Raw genomic sequence first — 21647 nt, forward strand, 5'->3', positions numbered from 1 at the left:
TGAGCAAATTTAGTATCTCTGGAGAACAAGATGGACAAACTCAGATCGTGGTTCAGCTTCCAGTGTAAACTGCAGGACTGCTGCGCACTCTGCTTCACAGAAACCTGGCTCAACCTATCCATTCCCAACTGCTCACTTCAGGCCGATGGATTTTCTATCCATTGTATGGACCGTGCAGCGTCCTCGGGTAAGACAAAGGGTGTGGAGAGGTTTGCCTTTTAATCAACAACTTGTAGTGCATGGACGTTGGAACCATGGGCAGCCATTGTTTCCCAAACCTTGAATTCCTCACCATCAAATAGCACCCCTTCTGTCTACCACAGGAATTTACCGCTTCTGTACTAACTGCTGTGTACATACCGCCATAAGCAAAGATCAAGGAAGCTTGATGTGCTGTACTAACCACTAACACCCTGGAGACTGAACACCCTGAGGCCCTGTTTATTGTAACTGGCAACTTGAATCTAAGGAAGGTGGTGCCCAAGTATCATAAGAACATTACCTGTCCCACTAGGGCCTGAACATTTTAGATCACTGTGAAAAATGCATACCGCTCTATCCCACACCCTCATTTTGGGAACTCTGACCACAATACCGTGTTTCTTCTCCTGGTTTAGAGGCAAAAGCTCAAGCAGGAGACCCCCTCGCAGATATAGGTCCAGTGCTGGTCGGAGGAGGCAGAGGATCAACTCCGGTGTTGTCTGGAATCGGCTGATTGGGCCATGTTCAAACAGTCCACAGATGCCTTGGACAAGTACACCACCGCTGTCACGGACTTTATCAGCAATTGTGTGGAGGACTGCATTCCGAGGAAGTCAATCTGGGTGTTCCCCAACAGGAATCCCGGGATGAATCAGGACGTACAGAACCTGCTAAAAAACAGGCGTGAGGCTTTCAGATGAGGAGACCCACTGAAATATAAGGAATCCAACTATGACCTTCACAGAGCTATTAAGACAGCCAAGGACCAATACTGATCCAAACTAGAGACCCTGGCAGGCACCCGGCAACTATGGCAAGGACTGAACGACATCACAGGTTCTAAAAAGAGACAGTGCAAGATAACAGACAATGAAGCGTCCCTCCCAGATCATCTCAACACCTTCGATTCTAGCTTTAAGCAGAATTTCGGCGGAGAGGTAACACCTATTCCGACAAGTCCTAACGAAACTATCCCAACAGTCACTGCATCAGAAGTCAGGCAGTTTTCCTTCATGTGAATCCAAGGAAAGTGATGGGACCAGATGGAGTACCAGGCTGTGTACTCGAGGCATGTGCAGATCAACTGGCAGAGGTCTTCTCAGACATCTTCAACTTCTCCCTGCAGCTGACCACTGTCTTGACTGTTTGTTTCAAGAGGGCCAACATCATCCCTGTGCCTAAAAAGGCTCATGTAGCATGTCTCAATGACTACTACCCAGTGGCCCTAACTTTGGTGGTCATGAAGTCTTTGAAAGACTGGTCATGGCATTAATCAACTCCAGCGTCTCCACTACTCTTGACCCACTCCAGTTTGCTTATCCGACCAACAGAACCACGTCAGATGCCATATCTCTTGCCCTTCACTCCTCCCTGGAACATCTTGACACCAAGAACAGTTATGTAAGAATGCTACTCATTGACTACAGTTCAGCCTTCAACATTATTATCCCCTCAAAATTGATTACTAAACTTAGTGATCTCAGACTAAGCCCCACTCTCTGCAACTGGATCCTCAGTTTCCACAGGCCACAATCAGTGAAGACTGGGGGCAATATTTCATCTTCACTAACACCCCCCGGCCCTAGGGGTGCGTACTCAGCCCGCTACTGTTCTCACTGTATACCCATGACTGCGTAGCCAAACACCAGACTAATGCCATTTATAAGTTAGCTGATGACTCCACCATAGTCGGTAGAATCGCAGATGGTGATAAAACTACAGATCACAGATAGGAGGTGTGGGATCTGGAAAAATGGTGCACTGAGAACAACCTAGCTCTTAATGCCGGCAAAACTAAGGAACTCATTATTGATTTTTGGCAGGATGTTACTCATGCCCCCCCCTACACATTAACTGCACAGAGGTGGAGAGTGTCAAGGTCATGGGAATGTCATCCACAACATGCTTTCTTGGATTCTTCTTGTAGACTCACTGGTTTCAAAGGTCCACCAACCTCTCTTCCTCAGGCAGCTGAGAAAATCTAGCATGACGGTGAATACTGTTGCCAATTTTTATAAGTGAGCCATCAAGAGCATTCTGTCTGGATGTATCACGTGGTATGGCAACTGTACCATTCAAGATCGGAGACGGTCACAGGAAGTGGTGAACTTGGCCCGGACAATCACAAAGGCCAACCTCCCATTGATAGAATCCATCTACCAGGCCCGCTGTCAAGGAAAGGCTGCCAGCATTCTCAAAGATCCATCCCACCCTGGCAATGTTTTTCTACAACCTCTACCTCTACCATTGGGTAGAAGGTACAGAAGCCTGAACACACGCACCAGCTGGTTTTGCAACAGTTTCTACTCTATTGTTGGAACACTGAATGGACTCTCAAACTCTTGATATTTGCCTGTACCTGTGTTTTTATTTTTTGCTGCTGTTTACCTATTATTTACTTAACTATGCTACTTAACTCTGATCTGCTTGTATTGCTCTCAAGACAAAGCTTTTCACTGTGCTTTGTACGCGTGACAATACTTTCAATTCAATAACATAGAAGGCAGAATATTAATGAGTCAATTTGAGGCATTAATATCGCATTTAACAAACTATAAGCCCCCTACAATTTGGTATTCGCTGCTGCTGCCACTCAGCAAAGTTGTAAAAGATTCAGCGAGCTGATGTCGAGATTGGCCCATTGGACTTCTCACCATAGCCCACTTTGCTCAGGTCACATGTTTTTGTTGTGTTCTGTAATCGCTCCATGACTTTGAGGTTGTACATATTTATGTGCTAACTGTGTTCTGTGCTAATATTTTTACAGCATTAAAACTGAAACACAAGACCCTTCATCATCCTGGCGATCACTTATTCCAGTTATTAAAGTTGACATCAGTACAGTAAGCAAACTATTTTCTGTTTTCTTTCATTGCATTCTGTTGAGATTTCAGAATTATTTTTTGTTACTATGTAGTGATTTATCAGACAGCAGTTACATCAGAGATTCAAAAGTGCCACTCTGTGGTTGAACCTTTGCTTCTGTACTTAGCTGTGACTCAGATTTGGTTTACCATTTTCTTTTTCTCATGTTCCCATTGTTTCCTTTGCCAATCACTTTTTTAAAGTTGTCCCATCTGGTTCTCAACCCTCTGCCAAAGGGGATAGTTTCTTCCTGTCTGTCTGGATCTTTCTTGATATTGATTGCCTCGTTGAAGTTTCCTTTCAATCTTCTGTCAGAAAAACAAACTTTGCCAAACTGTCCACAAAACTGAAGTCTGTCATCCATGTAAATATTCTCTCCACCTCCTTCAAAGCTTTTACGTCCTTCCCGAAGTGTGGAACTATTGCCAAATAGAAGGTCTGTTTTTAAATGTATAAGGTATTGTGTAGCAGATATTGTTAGGCTTTTGAACTTGTTTGAGAAAATTTGAGAATTTAGTGGCTTGGTTTTCTCGTTTGTCTTGCATATTTGAATTTCTGTACAATGCTAAAGGCACTGTTATGAATAGTACAGATCACTCTTCACTACTAATTAAATATTACGTTACTAGGGTCGTTTGGCATTTGGAAACCGCTTTCTGCCCCAGACGCTGTGCATAAATTTTGATGATGCTTTCCTGACATATACTACAAAACCACCTTCCAGCCATCTTGATCAATTTATGCACATTGTGAAGGGGAAATTGGAAAACGTTAGAGTCATGCTGGTTCCGAGTCCAAGACACGTTTCTATGCAAAACGATGAGTATGAACAATTTGTTTTATATGGAATTTAAGATATTAAATGCAATAAACTATAGAGCTGGTACTCAATTATCAATATTTAATTGTAAAGGACTGAGATTTTGTCCATATTTATAGTTCTGAAATATTCCAATTCTCTGATTATTATGCACACATTTGTATTGCAACTCCAGTTGTACATAGATCACTAACCACCAAAGATCACAAGAATAAATTCAGTGTTTTTGTGGATGCCAACTTCTTGAATCTGATGTTTGAAACAGTAGACCAGTGCAATAAATTATATACATGTACAGCAGTGCTATGCATACAAAAATACAATTTTTTTGTCATGTCACAGTAAATAGGACATTTATTTTGGTTCAGATGTACATTAGTAATGCATATAATTTATTTTAATTATTCTCTAATTTCTCAGCAAACTAATGTTTCTGGTGTACAGCATATTTAACTTAAATACAGGAGCTATTAAAATGTTTGAGAGAAATACAACATTGTCCAGAACATGTAAGAAACTGTTAAAATGCAATAAGCTTTGCAATCTTCTTTCAAGGGACAGATTGAATTTTGCTAGGTTAGTCATGTTTGTTTGGTGCTTCAGAGCTCAGGATTATAAATAGTCCGGGGTGCTGTTTTTTTTCCTGGTGAACTGTCCTCTCTGGGGCATGTGTGGCACCTTATAAAATAATTTTCGGAAATCCAAGTATGCAACAGCTGCTAGTTGCTCCTTTCTACCCTATGTTCTGTACTCAAAAACTTTAATGCATTTATTGAACATGATTTCACTTTTGTAAGGCCATTTTGATTTTGTCTGATCTTACAGTGATTCTCTAAACACATTATTAATACTTGTTAAGAGATTCCAGCATATTCCCATGATGTGATACCAGTAGTTCCCTGTTTTCTTCTTTTCTTCAATAACTGTGCTATCTTTGTTAATTAGCAAACTCCTGCGTCTGTTTTAGGATGTAGAGAATTTTGGAAAATTGTAACAAGAGCATCCAGTATATCTCTGCAGTTATCTCTTTAGAAGACTAGGATGTGGTTTATTAAGCCTTAGTGAAGTGTTAGATTTTTGTTCCTGAGTGTATCTATTACCTTTTCTCTGATCTTAATACCTCCATTTCTTCGCCATTATTAAACTCTTGGTTACTCTATTTACGGTGAATTATTTATTGTCCACTGCGAAAATAGGTACAAAATATGGTCAACATTTTGTTTGTCTTTTTCTGGTTTCTAAACAATTCCATTCCTCGGGCTTACTGCTACTTTTGCGGTCTTAGATACTTCATATTTTAATCAAATACTATTCTTCCTTACTAAGTTATGGAATCCTACCTCTTTAGTAAGTCATGGAAGATCTTGCTGACTTGTTTAAATGGAATATTTGTTGAGCGTTTTGAATTATTTCTTTAAACATGTTTCAAATTCCAATTTGCATCATTCTGTGTGGAATGTTTATCCAACAGATTGTTTAGTCAACATTAAGTTCATCAAACCCATGAAATGCATTTTTATTACAACCATTGAGGCCTATGTGATTTAAAAAAATAATAAATTTTTTGCCCAGTATGGTCCAGGATATCCACTATAAGAAATAAAACATATCCATTTCTATTTTTGACCTTGTATCTAGAGCCAGATTCAAAATAAAACTTTGTTGTTTTGTTTCAATAAAATATCTTTGCCTGGCTTCAAAACATTACCTCATTCATAGAATCATACAGCATGGAAATAGTCCAACTAGTTCATGCTGACCATGTTTCGAAACTAAACTAGTCCCATATCCCTCTAAACCTTTCCTACTCATGTACTTATCTAAATGTCTTTTAAATTTTGTAATTGTACCTGCATCCACCACTTCTTCTGGCAGTTCATTCCACATATGAACCACTCGGTGCGTTAAAAAAAAAGTAGTTGCCCCTCATGTCACTTTAAAATTTTCTCCTTTCACCTGAAAACTATGCCCCAAGTTTTGAACCCACCCCCCCCCCCCGAGGGAAAAGAACCTTGCTAGTCACCTTATTGATACCCCTTATGACTTTATAAACCTCTATAAAGTCATTCCTCAACCATCTGTTGGGGGAAAAAAAAAGTCTCAACTTATTTTTATAACTCAAACCCTCCATTCCCAGCAATGTATTCATAAATCTTTTCTGGACCATTCACGTGTAACTTTTGCATTTCAACCACTGTTTCAGGTTCTCTAGGTGACATTCAAATTAGGTAGTTTAGATTTGTGCATCAATAACTTTTAGAAGCTGAACATATGTAGAATTTTATCAACTGTTCATTGAGGGGAAATGACTAGTCCCTCAGTTTGTGTTTGATTTTAAGTGAAAATATGTAGTTAATAATGTGTAAATCAAATGGTTGGTATTAATATAGTAATTACAGTACAAAATATTTGCAGCAGTATATTGTAGTTCATGACATTTGCCTTGAATATTCATGTAATTTGTGTTTTCATTTTGTTTTCTCTGTACTCTAGGCCACCTCGTTTGATGGGAGAAGGTTTTGTCGTAATGCAGTCAAATGATGTTGATATTTATTATTACATGGATGAACCAGGTCTGCATAAATATACACTTTAGCTTTGTTTTCTTTCAATTGCTGTAGATTCCTAGATGAAAGCTGTTTTCTTTATGTTTTTAAGAAAAAATGGATTTTCCCTATCTCTTTCAAATCATGTTGAGGTATAAATTATGGATGTCCTCTGCTACTTGGCTATGTGGATATTCTTATTTCATGAGCTTAGATGGTAAATGCATGCAGAATTTGTTGTTTGACTGAAAGATATCGATGTCAAGCTTGATCATGACGGTAAATTCATACTTTCTGCTGGTGAACTGATGCTGATCAAGAGCTGGGTATCCTGCTGAATTTAGTTTTCTCTTCATTTCCCCCCAAGAATTCAGCATATTGAATTAATTATCTTTTCTTAACTGAGTTCAGACCTAAAGCACAACTATTACGTTAAGAAAAATGTTGACGTGGGAATATCCTCAAGATGTAAGGTGGTAACATGCATTTGTTCTAGCACTTTCCATAATTAGATGACCAACATGGCACCCAAATCTATGCTGCAAAGTTGATTTCAAGTGTGACATTGAATATCCAAGTCTCGGAATCATGAATGACTTTTTATTTTCATTCACTTGTGATGTCACTGGCTAGGCCGATATTTATTTCCCATTCTGAATTGTCCTTGAAAAGTGGTGGTGAATAGTGGGCTGACTTGTACCCCTGCAACACTTAGATATTGGCACTAAAAATAATGAACCATGGCAAATTTGGTAGCTTCATGTGTGTTTGTGGCAGAATCTGCCTTGCAAGGAATGACACCTCAATCATTAGCAAAGATGCTCCATATGAGAATGCCCCATCTGAAATAGATTTTTTTTGTTAGATAGCCATCATCTTCCTTAGATGGGGAGATGCCAGTGTTGGCTTGAGTGACCATGAAAATATCTATTGCTACAGAATTTACATTTACATTTTGGTTTCATTGATTATGTGACACAGGAACCAGTCTATGCAGATGTTTATACTCTAGGTGAACCTCTTTTCAAGCTTTCTTCTGATCATCCTAATGTGCTACTACTTCTTCCTATCTAACTTCTTTGAAACACCTATGATATTCACCTCAATTACTCCATGTCCTAACCATACTTAAAAGAAGATTCAGCTGCTTTCCTAATTGGATTTGTTTGTGACATCTTATTTTTACAACCCATTTTCAGAGCTTTACCCAGAGGAAACAGCTCTTTATATTTACCAATTTCCTTATAGGTGATTCCTATATCATTTTTTTCCCTAGAAAAAGGAGCCTCAAGTTGTTTTTTTTCCGAGAATAAGACATATCATAACTATAAATTGTTTTTTCCAGTGTTTCTGTGTCCATTTGGTTATGACCGCATGTGATCTATGCATACTACTATGTAAATTAACCAAGGTTCTGCACAAGTTTGACGTAACATCTGTCTTTCAAGTGTACTCATTTTGAAATGAACTAGTATCCTCCGTGTAAATTTGTAATGATCTTGTTAGTCTGTACTGCGACTTATAGAATTTGTGAAATGGTACCTCAAGATTCCTTTGTAAGGCACCTTTAGTGTCTGATCCTGTGTAGACTCTTGTTCTCTAAATGATATGTGATCTGTTTGTTTCTCTCTAAACCTCTGTTGAAAATATAAAAAATTAATTTGATGTTTATCTGTTTTGCAAGTTTATAACTACTTGTATTTTATTACTGCCTTCCTATGTACTATAACCTACAGTTTAGAGTCATTGCAGCTTTTTAACATTGTACTTGCAATAACCAAACTTTAAACTATTCATCATGCAAGGTCAATAGTAGTCAGTGTATATACTCTCTTAAACCTTGTACATTTTCAAGGTGAAGTGGAAGAATAGGGGACTACAATCAATTCGATAGCTCAAGGGCCTGGTGCAGCAGCCCAAATAATCAATTTTTTTGTACTATTTCAGATGCTATATGTTCTTTTGTTTATCTGTCTGCTATTAAAAGACATGGCTACATACATTTGTAATGATTATCATTTTGTGTAGGTGTTGTACCTGAAGAAAGCGATGAAAATGTTGAAGACAGTCCAGGCAGTGAAAGCACAAAATTACAAGACTTGCCACCATGCTGGGGACTGGACATTGTTTGTGGTAAAGGAACAGATTTCAACTATGGACCATGGGCAGATAGACAGAGGTATGCATTATTACACTAAATTATAAACATCTAGTGAGAAATTATTTTGGACATTCATTACCCCAGCATCAGATTGTGCCTTTTTTAATTGATATGTAATTTTTGATGCACATATCAAATAAAGGTTTTTTCTGTGTTGCAACTTGGAGACAGTCAGCTGAACTAAATCAGTCTTTCTACCTCTGCATTCACTACACAGTAAGTTTAATCTTTTAAAGACCTCAAAATTGACCCAGTGGTTCCCAATCAGACTTTTGACTCACCTATTCCATTGTTTATGATTGGTTCCTACTGACATTGGAAAGAGTAGGAAGTTTGAGGTGGGCTGGTGGGTAGTGTAATATTTGCACAATATTGTTATCATTTTTGCTATGTAGCTGTATTCAAATCACTTTGAATGATCTGAAGCGTATAATCAATGCTTTTACTGTACTGTAAGAAGATTTTTTAAAGATTTTAAGCTATTCATTTAAACTAACATTTAAAATGCTTTTATTTTGATTTGAAAATGTCATTTCCCTCACGCCTGAGATACCCCACCAATATGTCAACTTCTGCAAACCTAAATTTCAAGATTATAACAGTTTGAATTAATCAATTGGAATGTCTCATTACAAAATGCGAAAGTTGTTGGTTACAGTTTGTAACATGATGCAGTAATTCCATTTATTACTTTAATGCAATGCAGAAGGAACATTTGTCAGAGATGCTGTCTCTTGGAGAAGATATTAAATGGAGATGTAATACTAGGAGCTTGCAGAAAAAATCTACAGCACTTCTCAAAGATAATCAGGGACATTTTTATAGTGTGCTGGTTAATATTTATCCCTCAACCTACACCATCAGAGCAGTTTACTTGAAGATTGATCTTTCTGGCATTGGTAATAATTTGCTAAAATAAGCCATCATGCTTGCCAACACAGCAATCGTGCTTTAAAGAAACTCATTGTTGAATGTTTTAGGATGTCCTGGAAACATGGACAGTGACTCTCAAATGGCAGTTTGTCCATCTTTCCTGTTTGTTATAATATTGCCTCAGAGTGAGAGCACTGTTACGTTATGCTTTGTTGACTGCATGTGCATCTTCTTTTTGATTGTTGAAAAGTTTTTGGAGATACAGATTTGTGCTCAAATATTAGTTTTGACATAAAATACTTTGTGTAGTGAACAGAAAAACTCTAAACTTTTTAAATTCAATTTGATTTGAATCCTTGATTTAGTTTAATTGAGGACTATAATCTTCATGAAGAGGCACTTCTGTTTATCTTTAAAAGTCATGGAATAGCAGCTTTTGACAAGTAATATAAAATGTTTATAATGCTTACATACTGAGTTTAAAAATATTGCATTAATTGATTTGCCAACATCAGGGCATGCTACATAGTGTAATGTTCGTGTTTCGTAGCATTGGTTTCAGATTCTCTTAGCTAATAATTTACTATGTTGGATGGGTCTGCAAGATGATTCATAGGATAGCTGCTACAACAGCACATTCTGTGCCTTTTGTGTGTATTGCTTTGCTCTCTGCGGTTGTGGCATAGTGACAGAGATGGATGCTTTGCTTCAAGTGCTGATTAATTCAGGCTTATCAATGTGCCAGACAAATAGTGCACATAAAATTCATTTGAAAATGTCACACAGTGAAATTGCAAAGTTCTTTCCTTGATGTGTCCTTTTAAGGATATCCTTTGTGGAATAAATAAAAGCGAACAGTTGAGTTCAAGCTCTTTAGTATTTAGCAGCTATGACTTTGCAGGAGTTTTAGTAAAATTCAGCAGTTGGTGTGTGACATGTTTGGTTATTCCTATTGAACTGTGAAAATGGCCAGCAGTACCGTAAACACAAATTTTGTTCTTTCAAGTCTGGATTGTGAATGGACAATAGTTTGAGCTGGTTTGAAATAATGGTGGTGATTGTAGCAGAGGCAATTTCAGATATTTGTTCAGGAGTTTAAGTGCAGTTGTTTTGGACCAATGTGTTTAAATAATGTTGATCACAAATTTGCATCGTGAGGGCAAAACACAAAGCTTGACAGAAAATTTGGCTTATAAATAATTACATTAATTTAATGTGGGCATTTTTATTTGCAAGGTACAATTAGAGCTAAAGAGGAAAATTAGCAAGCAATGAATTTTTCACATGCAAGACTGCCTTTTTTTCACTTTTTGAATCATGTAAGGCAAGTTTTCAGCTGAAGAGTGTAGGATAGTTGAGAAACCACTAGTTAGTCATATAAAATGTTGCAGAGAGGACATGAAAAATAACCTGGAACCAATGAACCATGGTCACAGTTGCATTAAAAAAAAGATTTGGGGTTTTGACCAGGGATATATTGACATAGTGAACAGCTTGGAAGCTTGATTTAAGATATTTTAAAGGTGTTTATGGAACAATAAGAATAAGGGAGATATGTTGAAGATGAGGTTGTTGAAGAAGTTATGACATTTTTGAATGGTAAAAGGAAGGTTCTAGTGAGGAAGAGATCTTTCACAAAACCTTGGTTATGTTGCATTTGGAGTAAAAGGTATATGTTTGGACATCCCATTGTAGAAAGTTATGAAAAATATGTAAGAGCTTCAGAACACCAAAAAGCATTACAGAGCTTCAAGATGGCAGTTCACCACCACCTCAAGGGCAATTGGGCACAGGACATAAATGGCAGCCCATCCTGGGAAGGCCACATTCCTTGAACAAATAAAATTTTTAAAAATACCTGTGGATTTGTCTTATTTTTTGTGCACAGAATATATCTAGGAAATTTCCCAGATTTTCGGGAAAATGCCACTACTGGAACAGCTTGGCTAGGTGTGCAGCTAGTTCTGGAGCACACGTCTTCAGCACTGTTGCCAGGGTGTTAGTAATTTCTTGATTTTACATAGAGTGAATCAAGTTGTTTGAAGACAACTTGATGGGAACTTGAGGAGATCAGTTTGATCATCCACTTAACACTTCCATTCACCACCTGTTCGTTGTTTAATTGTTGCCAAATGTGACTAAATGCGACATAGTCGCAGAACTTTGATCTGATTTGTCGATTGTGGAATTGCTTAATCCTGTCTCTCTCATACTGCTTGCATTATTTGGCTTGCAAGTGCCCCTAAGTTATAGCTTTATCAGGTTAGCACTTCATTTTTAAGTCTGCCTGATGTAGCTACTGGCATACTCTCCTGCACTCTTCACTGCTTTCCTGCACTTTAAAGAATCTCATGTGTGTACCTGAGACTACTTTGGCTTGAGCTATAATAAAGTAATAAAATCATAAATCATATTTTCACCTAAGCTATGTATTTTTCCCCTGCTGAAGCTGTTAACAATTAATCACAATAAACAAGTTCATTCCTCAAACAAGTGCAAAGAATACTGCAGGTACTCAGCAGGTGTGATCTCTCGAAAGTAACTGGAGTCTGGGAAAGTCCCAGATGATTGGAAAATCACTGATGTAACCAGATTGTTCAAGAAAGGACCAAGACCCAAGATGGAAAATTATAGGCTGATTAGTCTAACCTCGGTTGTTGGTAAAATTCTAGAATCCATCGTTAAGGGTGACATTTCTAAATTCTTGGAAGTGCAGGGTCGGATTATAACAAGTCAGCATGGATTTAGTAAGGGGAGATCGTGCTTGACAAACCTGTTAGATTGCTTTGAAGAGGTAACAAGTAAATTAGACCAGGGAAATCCAATGGATGTTATCTACCTAGACTTCCAAAAGACCTTTGATAAGGTGCCTCACAGGAGGCTGCTCAGTAAGGTGAGGGCACATGGTGTTCAAGGTGAGCTACTGACGTGGATTGAAGTTTGGCTATCTTGACAGAAGGCAGAAAGTTGACATAAAAGATTCTTTTTTGGAATGGCAGCTGGTGACAAATGGTTCCCGCAGGGTTCAGTGTTTGGGCCGCAGCTGTTCACTTTATATATTAATGATCTGAATGAGGGGACTGAGGGCATTCTGGTAAAGTTTGCTGGTGATACAAAGTTAGGTGGATAGGCAGGTAGTTCAGAGGAGATGGGGAGGCTACAGAAAGATTTAGATAGTTTGGGGGAGTGGTCCAGGAAATGGCTGATGAACGTGAGCATATGTGAGGTCTTGCATTTTGGGAAAAAGAATACAGGCACGGACTATTTTGTTGAGAAAATTCATAAAGCCGAAGTACAAAGGGATCTGGGAGTGCTAGTTCAGGATTCTCTCAAGGTTGATTTGCAGGTTGAGTCTGTGGTTAAGAAAGCAAATGTAATGTTGTAATTTTTCTCAAGAGGGTTGGAATGTAAAAACAGCGATGGGCTTCTGAGACTTTATAAAGCTGTAGTTGGACCCTATTTGTGTCCAATTTTGGGCTCCATGCCTCAGGAAGGACATACTGGCACTGGAGCGTGTCCAGCGGAGACTCTCACAAATGATTTTTGGGATGGTAGGTCTAATGTATGATGAACGGCTGAGGATCCTGGGATTGTATTCATATGAGTTTAGAAGGTTGAGGAGTGATCTAATAGAAACTTACAAGATAATGCATGGCTTAGAAAGGGTGAATGCTGGGAAGTTGTTTCCTTTAGGTGTCGAGACTAGGACCTGCAATATTTAAGAAGTTGTCTCACCAGTGCATTATATCCTTTTATGATCAATTCTTCTCAAAATAAAAGGTAGCTAGCCTCCTTAATTACTTTGTGACTGCATATTAACTTAATGTCATTTATTTGAACACCTAGAACCCTCTGTACTTTGGAATTCACTGTTTAGATGATTTGCATTTTAAAACATTTCTTCCTGCCAAAGTGAACAATTGCACATTTCTCCACATTAGACTTCAACTGATTGATTTTTGCCTATGCAGTTAGCTTGTCTACATACATGTTCTGTCAACTTCACAATATGCTTTCTTAAATATCCTTGTATTACCTGAAAATTTAGCCATCATCCCTTCACTGCCCTCATCTTAATCATTGATAGAAATGGCGAAGATCCCTGCAAGACTTTACTTAATATATCCTGCCTATCAAAAAGGCACATTTATGCATATTCTGTTTTCTGTCCACTATGTTTTCTGTCACCTGGCCGATCTTATATCCGTGCTAGTATGTTATATTCTACACCATTTGCTTCTATTTTGCTCAGTACTTTCTGTGTGCTGCCTTCTGGGAGTCAAACTACAGTAAATTAACAGGCCCTCTTTTATCCACAGTGTATGTTACTTGTTCAAAGACTCCAGTAAATTGTTTAAAATATGATTTGTTTTTCATAAAACGGTGCTGACTTTGTAGTTAGCTTAGTTTTTTGAGTGCCCAGCTGTAAGCTGCTTTATGATAAATTCTAATGCCTTCTGCATGACAGGCGTCAAGCTAACCGACCTATAGTTTCCTGCTTTTTGTCTTTGATAAATCTTTCAAGAATGTAGCGCATTTCAGAAAATAAACACCAATGTATCTACTATGTCTTAACTTTCCTTTAAAAACCCTGGTATAAAGCCCAACTGAACTCTGAAACCTCTCAGCCCGCAACTTGTTCAGTTTGCACCACAACCCTGTTTCTTGTGTCCTTTGTGGCAAATGCAGAAGCAAATCTTTATTCATTTCTTTATTATTCTCTATTAGATCCCATTCTTTCTGTGTAGAGGGCCAGTGTTCCACTTGTTCGTTTTTTTTTCATTTTTACAAAACTGTAAGAACTCTCTGCAATTTCTTCTTCCTTATGAACCCTTTATTCAACCTCTGCCATTCTTTCTGTTCTGACCACTCATCTGACCTGCCATGCATCTTTGTGCAGTTCTATATCTTTTCCTTAAGTTTGATGCTTTCCTTAATTCTTTACCATTTGTTCAGAATATAAATGCAATTATCAAGGAGCAATATGCTCAAGGATACTGAAATACAATCCTGGATGAGCTGCAGTTGTATTGACATCATTTGTTTCTTGTCATAAATTCTATATCCTCTCTTTGCACAGTTAATATCTCATTCCGAACCAGATCATTTGTAACTCATTCTATCCCAAATTGAATTCCTACGCTATCGAATTTGCTCCATGTCAATGTTTTTGAATCCGTCCTTCACTCTTTAAAACCCACCTCTTTGACTCCATATCTGTTCAGCCCTCCTAATAATTAATTTAATATGGGAATAAAATAATCAAGTTCAACCTCTTGAACCTGTTCTAACATTCAAATATGTCATGGCTGATATGTACCTCAACTTAACTTATGCATGTTTTTGTAGTCCTCTAGTTTGCAATACTTGGTAAAAATGTCCGTCTCGATTTACAAAACTGTTGTTGACGTGACTGCAGTTATGTAAAGCCAGGATATTGGGTAACAAGTTTCCATTACCCTTTGTGTGAATAAGTGGTTCCTGATTTCAGTTATAACTAGCTTTGCTGTAACTTTAAGATTATACAGTACTTTGATGTTCTGGATCTCCCCCACCTGAGTAAATAAATTTTTGTGGCTACCTTATTGAAATCAGCCTTCATTTTGTTCTTCTTCAATATGTGAAACATATTGAACAACTTCCCAACATTAAAGAAGCCATATAATACAACCAGCTATTGTCAATTGTGCTACGTATTTGTGTGCCTATTTAAGATGTGTGTTCATTTATTTCCTTTAAATACAACAAAACTCTTACATTGTGCTTCCACTATTGCTTTTTGATACTGTGTTACACCAGTCACAAAGGGACATGCCACCTCCTACAATTACACAGTTTAGTGTGAAATGGCAAGGGCAGAACTCTGCCCATGTTCAGACAACCTTGCACAGAGCATGATTTGATATTCTCTAGATTTCTGAGCGCTGACAAAAATACTTCCACTGATGGCAGTATTTTTGTTTAAACAAAATTAAGTGATGAAAAATCAGCTTATATTAACCTTCTAATCATTTTATAATCTCTGTCCAAGTTTTTAGGATAATGGTTTTAGATGGTCAATGGTGGTGATTCTGTTTTTCCCATTTACACTTCATCCTGACCTATCTGTACTTTCTTTAATCGTTGCCTTGCCATCTCCATTTGGCCTGGCATCATAATTTTATTTCGTCACTTAACTCTACTTCTCTTTCTGCCTATGTAAGCTGCCTGAACTGACAAGTATTTTCCTTTTATTGTTTTTTTTATTTTGTATTTCCAGCATTTGCGGTATTTTGCAATTTTTTAATATTGCATCAGTATCAATTTCATATCATCTGTTGTTGAGATCTGTAAAAATGCAGTTTAGTAAATAGTTGGCTGCAGTAATTCCGTTACCTTTTGTTTTTGTAAGTATTTGAGAGTTATGTTTGGAGATTTGAATGCATTTTATTGATGATTCCAATCTTCTGAAAATAAAAATAAACAAATGAAGATTTCATTCAAGAAGACTGTGGGGTATAGGTTCTGCAGAGGAATGTTTTCTCTTGTTGTAATGTGAGGAAGAAAAGCTTTTGATCCTGATATTATGAAGGTATTTATGCATAATAGGTGTATTTACACAGGTGCATTTATGCATAGTATATAAGTTATTGTTTCTCAAAGTATTTTCTTTGTTTTGATTTTGTATTTTACAGTTAGTACTATTACTTGATTAGATATTAAGGTAATTAATTCACAACAAACTACCCAAAAATTAATTTGAAGAGAATGTTAAAATATTCCTGGGTATTATGCTGTTTGAAGTTTATTGAAATACACATTACACGCATTTGTTTTGTCTGAGACTTGCAGCATGTGCAAAAAGTTGGAACAGCATGGAAAGAGGTACCATTCTGCTACAAAATCCCAGCCTGTGTACAGTAAATTGCTTTCAATCCTATCCTCAAATAAAACTCACTTCAAATACTTTGCTTTCTTGTTGCAGGGAATGTTTATGGAAGTTTTTCTTTCCAGCTGACTATCAGACATTGAAGGTCACTGAATTAGCAAAGCCCAGAAAGCCAAGGCAAATTCTTGCATTTGAACTACGCATGAATATCATTGCAGATGCCACCATCGATTTACTTTTCACAAAGAATCGGGTAAGTGCAATCAACTTAATTGCACATCATCAACAATAACTTTATAGGTTATGTCATATGTCAGAACTAAGACAGGCAGCTAATTAGAAAGCATAGCAGGTAGTAAAGTCTGTAGGATTTCTAACACCTGTTATGTCACCAGTTTATTGAGGACAGATGGCTTGATGGTCAGGGAGTCCAAAGTGTTGGGGTAAATTGGATGTTATTGCTGGATCATTGTAAAATCGTGAGGCATTAATGTAGAGCGATATGACATGACAGCTTGTTTGATAACTTAAGAATTAAAAACCTATAAAGGTTACAGTCATCAAGAGATGTTGGGTTATGAAGACTGACTAAAACGTAAAAAGGGACTAAAACTTGTACACATACAATTGGAGCACAGAAATTTCACAATTTAAAAGCCATGCATTTCCTTTCGCAAATAGTTTTTGACAATCTGAACTTTGTCTTGAATTAGCAGTCATAGTGATGTACGTCATGGAAACGGACCCTTCGGTCCAACTCATCCATGCCGACCAGATATCCCATTTCAATCTAGTTCCACCTTTCAGCAGCTGGCCCATATCCCTCCAAACCCTTCCTATTCATATACCCATCCAATTGCCTCTTAAATGTTGCAATTGTACCAGCCTCCACCACTTCCTCTGGCAGCTCATTTCATACACTTACCACTGTGAAAAAGTTGCAATGTAGGTCTCTTTCGTATCTTTCTACTCTCACCCTAAACCTATGCCCTCTAGTTCTGGACTTCCCGACCCCAGGGAAAATACTTTGCCTATTTACCCTATCCGTGCCATTGTATTTCTATCTGAATTTGTGTATGTGAATTTGAATACAGACAAATGTTTGTACAAAGAACTTAAAAAGCAACAAAACATTAATGTGGTTGGCAGTATCTGTGAAGAGAAATATTAATACTTGGGGGTAATTATTATGCAGAAGAATTAACACTGGAATATGGCATTTTTGTATCCTTTACAGGTATTTTCATCTTGAATTGGCGTGTTTATAGCATTTTTTTTTGTTTTGATTCACAAGTTATGTGACTGTGTAATTTACTTGATTTCCAGTGTCTACAAAACATTACTTTAATTTTTTTTTTCCCAGAGGTAGTGCTGAAAGTACTCAGTAGGTCTGGCAGTGTTTTTGAAGAGAGAAAAACTTTACATTTCAAGTCCAATATTTAATCCTCAACTCAAGGGGAGGAGTCATACTTGACTCAAATGTTTACTCTTGTTTCTCTGTGCACAAATGTTGCCAAACCTGTTGAATATTCTAGTTCTTTCTGTTTAGAATTCAGATTTCCAGGATCGGCTGTTAATATAGAATTTTCATACTTTAGTGCATTCCTCCTGGCTATTATTGCTGGCTGGTGGGCATCCTCCTCATTAAACACTGGCAGGCCTATTGTTTTCTTTGTGTTCTAAAGCCTGATTTGATATGCTTTTGTAAGACCTTTATCATTCCATTTCTTGTTAATTAGCAATTTATATGCAATAGGAAGCCAAGATTATGTAGCTTAATTTATACGATGGAAAGTACTTTACCGTCCTTCTGATTGCTCCAGAGAAACATTCTGCTCAAGGCATATAATCCAATTGCAGCCTCAAATGGAGGGATAAAACAATTTTTTATAAAAAGAAGTCAGCAGAATAAAGGCAAAAGAAAGACACTGGAAGTCTGAAGTAAAATCTGAAAATGCTGGATAGATACAGCAGCTCTGACAGCATCTATGGATGGAGAAACAAACTTAACAATACTTATTGTGAAAAGGTCACAGCCCTGATGGAATATGCTGTTGCTTTCTTCACAGAAGTGACCTGCTGAGCAAAAATAAGCAATGTTGAATTGAAAGGTGCTTTAAAATTTTAGATATTTGAAGTTGTGTTACATAACTTTGAACCTTGGATACATTAATATAGAAACATTTGTCGTATAAAGTTTGCTGAAGGAAGGCATCTCATAGTGCAAGCTTTCAATTAGATTTATTTTTGCATGCTTTGTTTTAAAAATTTTTATTCAACAGTGCAACAGGATAGTTGGAACAATAGTCTGAGAAATAAGCAAAGGAGAGTGATAAAAGCTGTGGATGCTATAACTCTGAAATAAAACCATGCTGGAGAAGCTCCTAGGTATTGCAGCATCGATGGAGAGAGAAACAGTTAATCTTTTTGAGTCCAATATGGCCCTTCAAACTGGAAGGATTGACAGGTTTGAGTGGTGAATTTAATATCAGAATAGTCACAAGAAAAATTGGATTGAAAATGGAGTGAAATAGACAAAAATGAAGATGGCCAGTTTAAATTTAATGTCAGTTCAAAAAAAACTTGAATAACAGTTCATGGCCTGAAGGGATTAGATTTCATACTTGAATTATTTATCTAAAATAGGCGAAGACTTGTTTGGCAACCATTGCCAATTTATCCAGGTAGCACAACCATGTACTTGTATTTGTTGCAGTAGAAACTCCTTCCTCACTTCCTTGTGTCTCTCTCCCTACCCCTATGCATGGTATTCTGTGGCACCTGCTGTTTGGTCGAAGTATACTTGCAGATCACAGTTTAATATTATGGAGCATGTGTAGCCCAAAACAGAGCCTTTTAGACTGATGGTCTCCGAATGCATTCACATTGTCACAAGATTCTTCCTCCTCATGTATACCTCCAGCCTGCCCTTTAAACTTACCAGCACTAACTGCTTCGAAAACTCTTCTTGATAAATTCCGCGTGTGAGTGGGGGTGTGTGTGTGTGAAGGACAGAGAGAGACCCTTTTTTGATATGTTGGGGATCTAGTTTTTATGCTTTCTTCTCATAAAAACAGTCCCTTTGCATACCATATCTATGCCAACGAGCAAACACCAAAATACACTAATCTTGTTTACCTGCACTTGATCCATAGCTTACCATGCCCTAGTATTTTAAGTTAAAAATTACATAGCACCAGGTTATTGTCCAACAAGTTTATTTGGAAGCACTAGCTTTCGGAGCTCTGCTCCTTCATAAGGTGATTGTGGAGAATAAGATTGTAAGACACAAAATTTATAGCAAGAGTATACAGTGTGATGTAACTGAAATTATATATTGAAAAAGACCCGGATTGTTTATTAAGTCTCTCATCTTTTAGAATGACCATGTTGGTTTCAGTTCTTTCATATGTAAATCGCAAAACGTTTTTTAGAAGTTACATTCTCAAGTGCACTTTAGCAATTGGATTCATGTCGGCCCAGGTAAGGTATTAAAGGTGTTTGCTTTGCGCACTCTGTGGTAGTTGGGGAAGGTGCAAGGAGGGGAGAGTGGATTGGTGGGAGGTGTGGACCTGCCAAGGGAGTCGTGGAGGGAGTGGTCTCTCCGAAAGACAGAAAGGGGTGCGGACGGAAATGTCTCTCTAGTGGTGGGGTCTATTTGTAGGTGGCGGACATGGCAGAGGATGATGCAGTGTATCCAGAGGTTGGTGGTGTGGAAGGTGGGGACCAGGGGTGTTCTGTGCTTATTGCGGTTGGAGGGGTGGGGTCAAGGAAGAAGGTACGGGAAGTGGTGGAAATATGCTGGAGGGCATCGTCAACCACATGGGAGGGGAAATTGCGGCCTTTGAAGAAGGAGGCCATCTGGGATGTTCTGTGGTGGAATTGGTCCTCCTAGGAGCAGATGCGGGCGGAGGTCGAGGAATTGGGGAAAAGGGATAACGTTTTTACAGGAAGCAGTGTGGGAGGAGGTGTAGTCCAGGTGGCTGTGGGAGTCGGTGGGTTTGTAGTAGATGTCTGTTGAGTCGGTTGCTGGAAATGGAGAGGTCCAGGAAAGTGAGGGAGGTATCTGAGATGGTCCAGGTGAACTTGAGGTCAGGGTGGAAGCTGTCGGTAAAGTTGATGAACAGTTCAACCTCCTCATAGGAGCATGAGGTGATGCCAATACAGTCACTGATGTAGCAGAGGAAAAGATGGGGAATTGTGCCGGTGTAGCTGTGGAAGAATGACTTCCATGTAACCGACGAAGAATCAGGCATAGCTGGGGCCCATGTGCATGCCCATAGCTACCCCTTTCATCTGGAGGAAGTGGGAGGGTTGGAAGGAGAAGTTGTTGAGGGTGAGGACCAGTTGGGTCCATCAAATGGGAGTGTCAGTGGAGGGGTACTGGTTGGGTTGGCATGAGAGAAAGAAACGGAGGGCTTGGAGGCCTTTGTTATGGCGGATAGATGTGTACAGGGACTGGATGTCCATGGTGAAGATAAGATGTTGGTTGTCGGGGAAACAAAAATCATGGAGGAGGTGGAGGTGTGGGTGGTGTCCCGAACGTAGGTGGGCAGCTCTTAGACAAAGGGGAACAGGACGGAGTCAAGGTATGTAGATATAAGTTCAGTGGAGCAGGAGCAGGCTGAGACAATGGGTCAACCGGGGCAGTCACATTTGTGGATTTTGGGTAGGAGGTAGAATCGGGCAGTACGGAGTTTCTGAACTATGAGATTGGAGGCTGTGGTGGGAGATCCCCTGAGGTGATGAGGTTGTGGGAAACTGGTCAGTGAAAACTACCCAATCACAACCCAGTGCACTCCTTGTGGAGGGAATGAACTTTGAACATGAGAGGATATTTTTAAAATGTGCTTGACTCAAAATTTAATTGCCGTCGCCAGCTGCTTGGTTCTACACTTAAGGAAAAAATAGTATGCTTGTTTTAGCAGTCACTGTGTGGTAACCACTCCTTGACTGGTGTGGTCAAACAGCAATTTAATTTTACTTCCTTTTTTTATGATCAAGAATTGTTCAGGGCGTTTACAAGTATAGTGTTTTAGAAGCCTGTCCTGATCGAAATAGTGTCTCTGCTGAGTTACCGTGTCAACAGGCAATGTTTCAAGACTTGCAGTTTAGTCCCAGTGAGGCAACGTTGACTTCAGCAAAACTTGAACAAGGTTCCGCATGCTAGACTGGTTAGTAAGGTGAGATTCCATGGGATTCGGTGCAGCTAGCCAATTGGATTCAAGATTGGCTTGAAGGTAGGAGACAAAGGGTAGTGGGAGGGGTTTGCTTTTCAGACTTGAGGCCTGTGACCAACAGCATGCCACAAGG

General features: G+C 38.5%; 1 protein-coding gene across 5 annotated transcripts in view; it reads left to right on the plus strand.

Moving 5' to 3' along the window:
- The window catches only part of kiaa1109 (KIAA1109 ortholog), a 407563-nt gene that overhangs the window by 68822 nt on the left and 317094 nt on the right, over positions 1-21647 (plus strand). For all 5 annotated transcript variants that reach the window (XM_060851682.1, XM_060851684.1, XM_060851685.1 and 2 more), the window contains exons 7-11: positions 2969-3044; positions 3696-3889; positions 6380-6459; positions 8461-8611; positions 16431-16587. In XM_060851682.1, coding sequence (XP_060707665.1) covers positions 2969-3044; positions 3696-3889; positions 6380-6459; positions 8461-8611; positions 16431-16587 — 658 coding nt within the window. The remainder of the gene's footprint in view (positions 1-2968; positions 3045-3695; positions 3890-6379; positions 6460-8460; positions 8612-16430; positions 16588-21647) is intronic.

Source organism: Hemiscyllium ocellatum, chromosome 36 (genome assembly GCF_020745735.1).
Source record: "Hemiscyllium ocellatum isolate sHemOce1 chromosome 36, sHemOce1.pat.X.cur, whole genome shotgun sequence".
Classification (NCBI taxonomy): Eukaryota; Metazoa; Chordata; class Chondrichthyes; order Orectolobiformes; family Hemiscylliidae; genus Hemiscyllium; species Hemiscyllium ocellatum.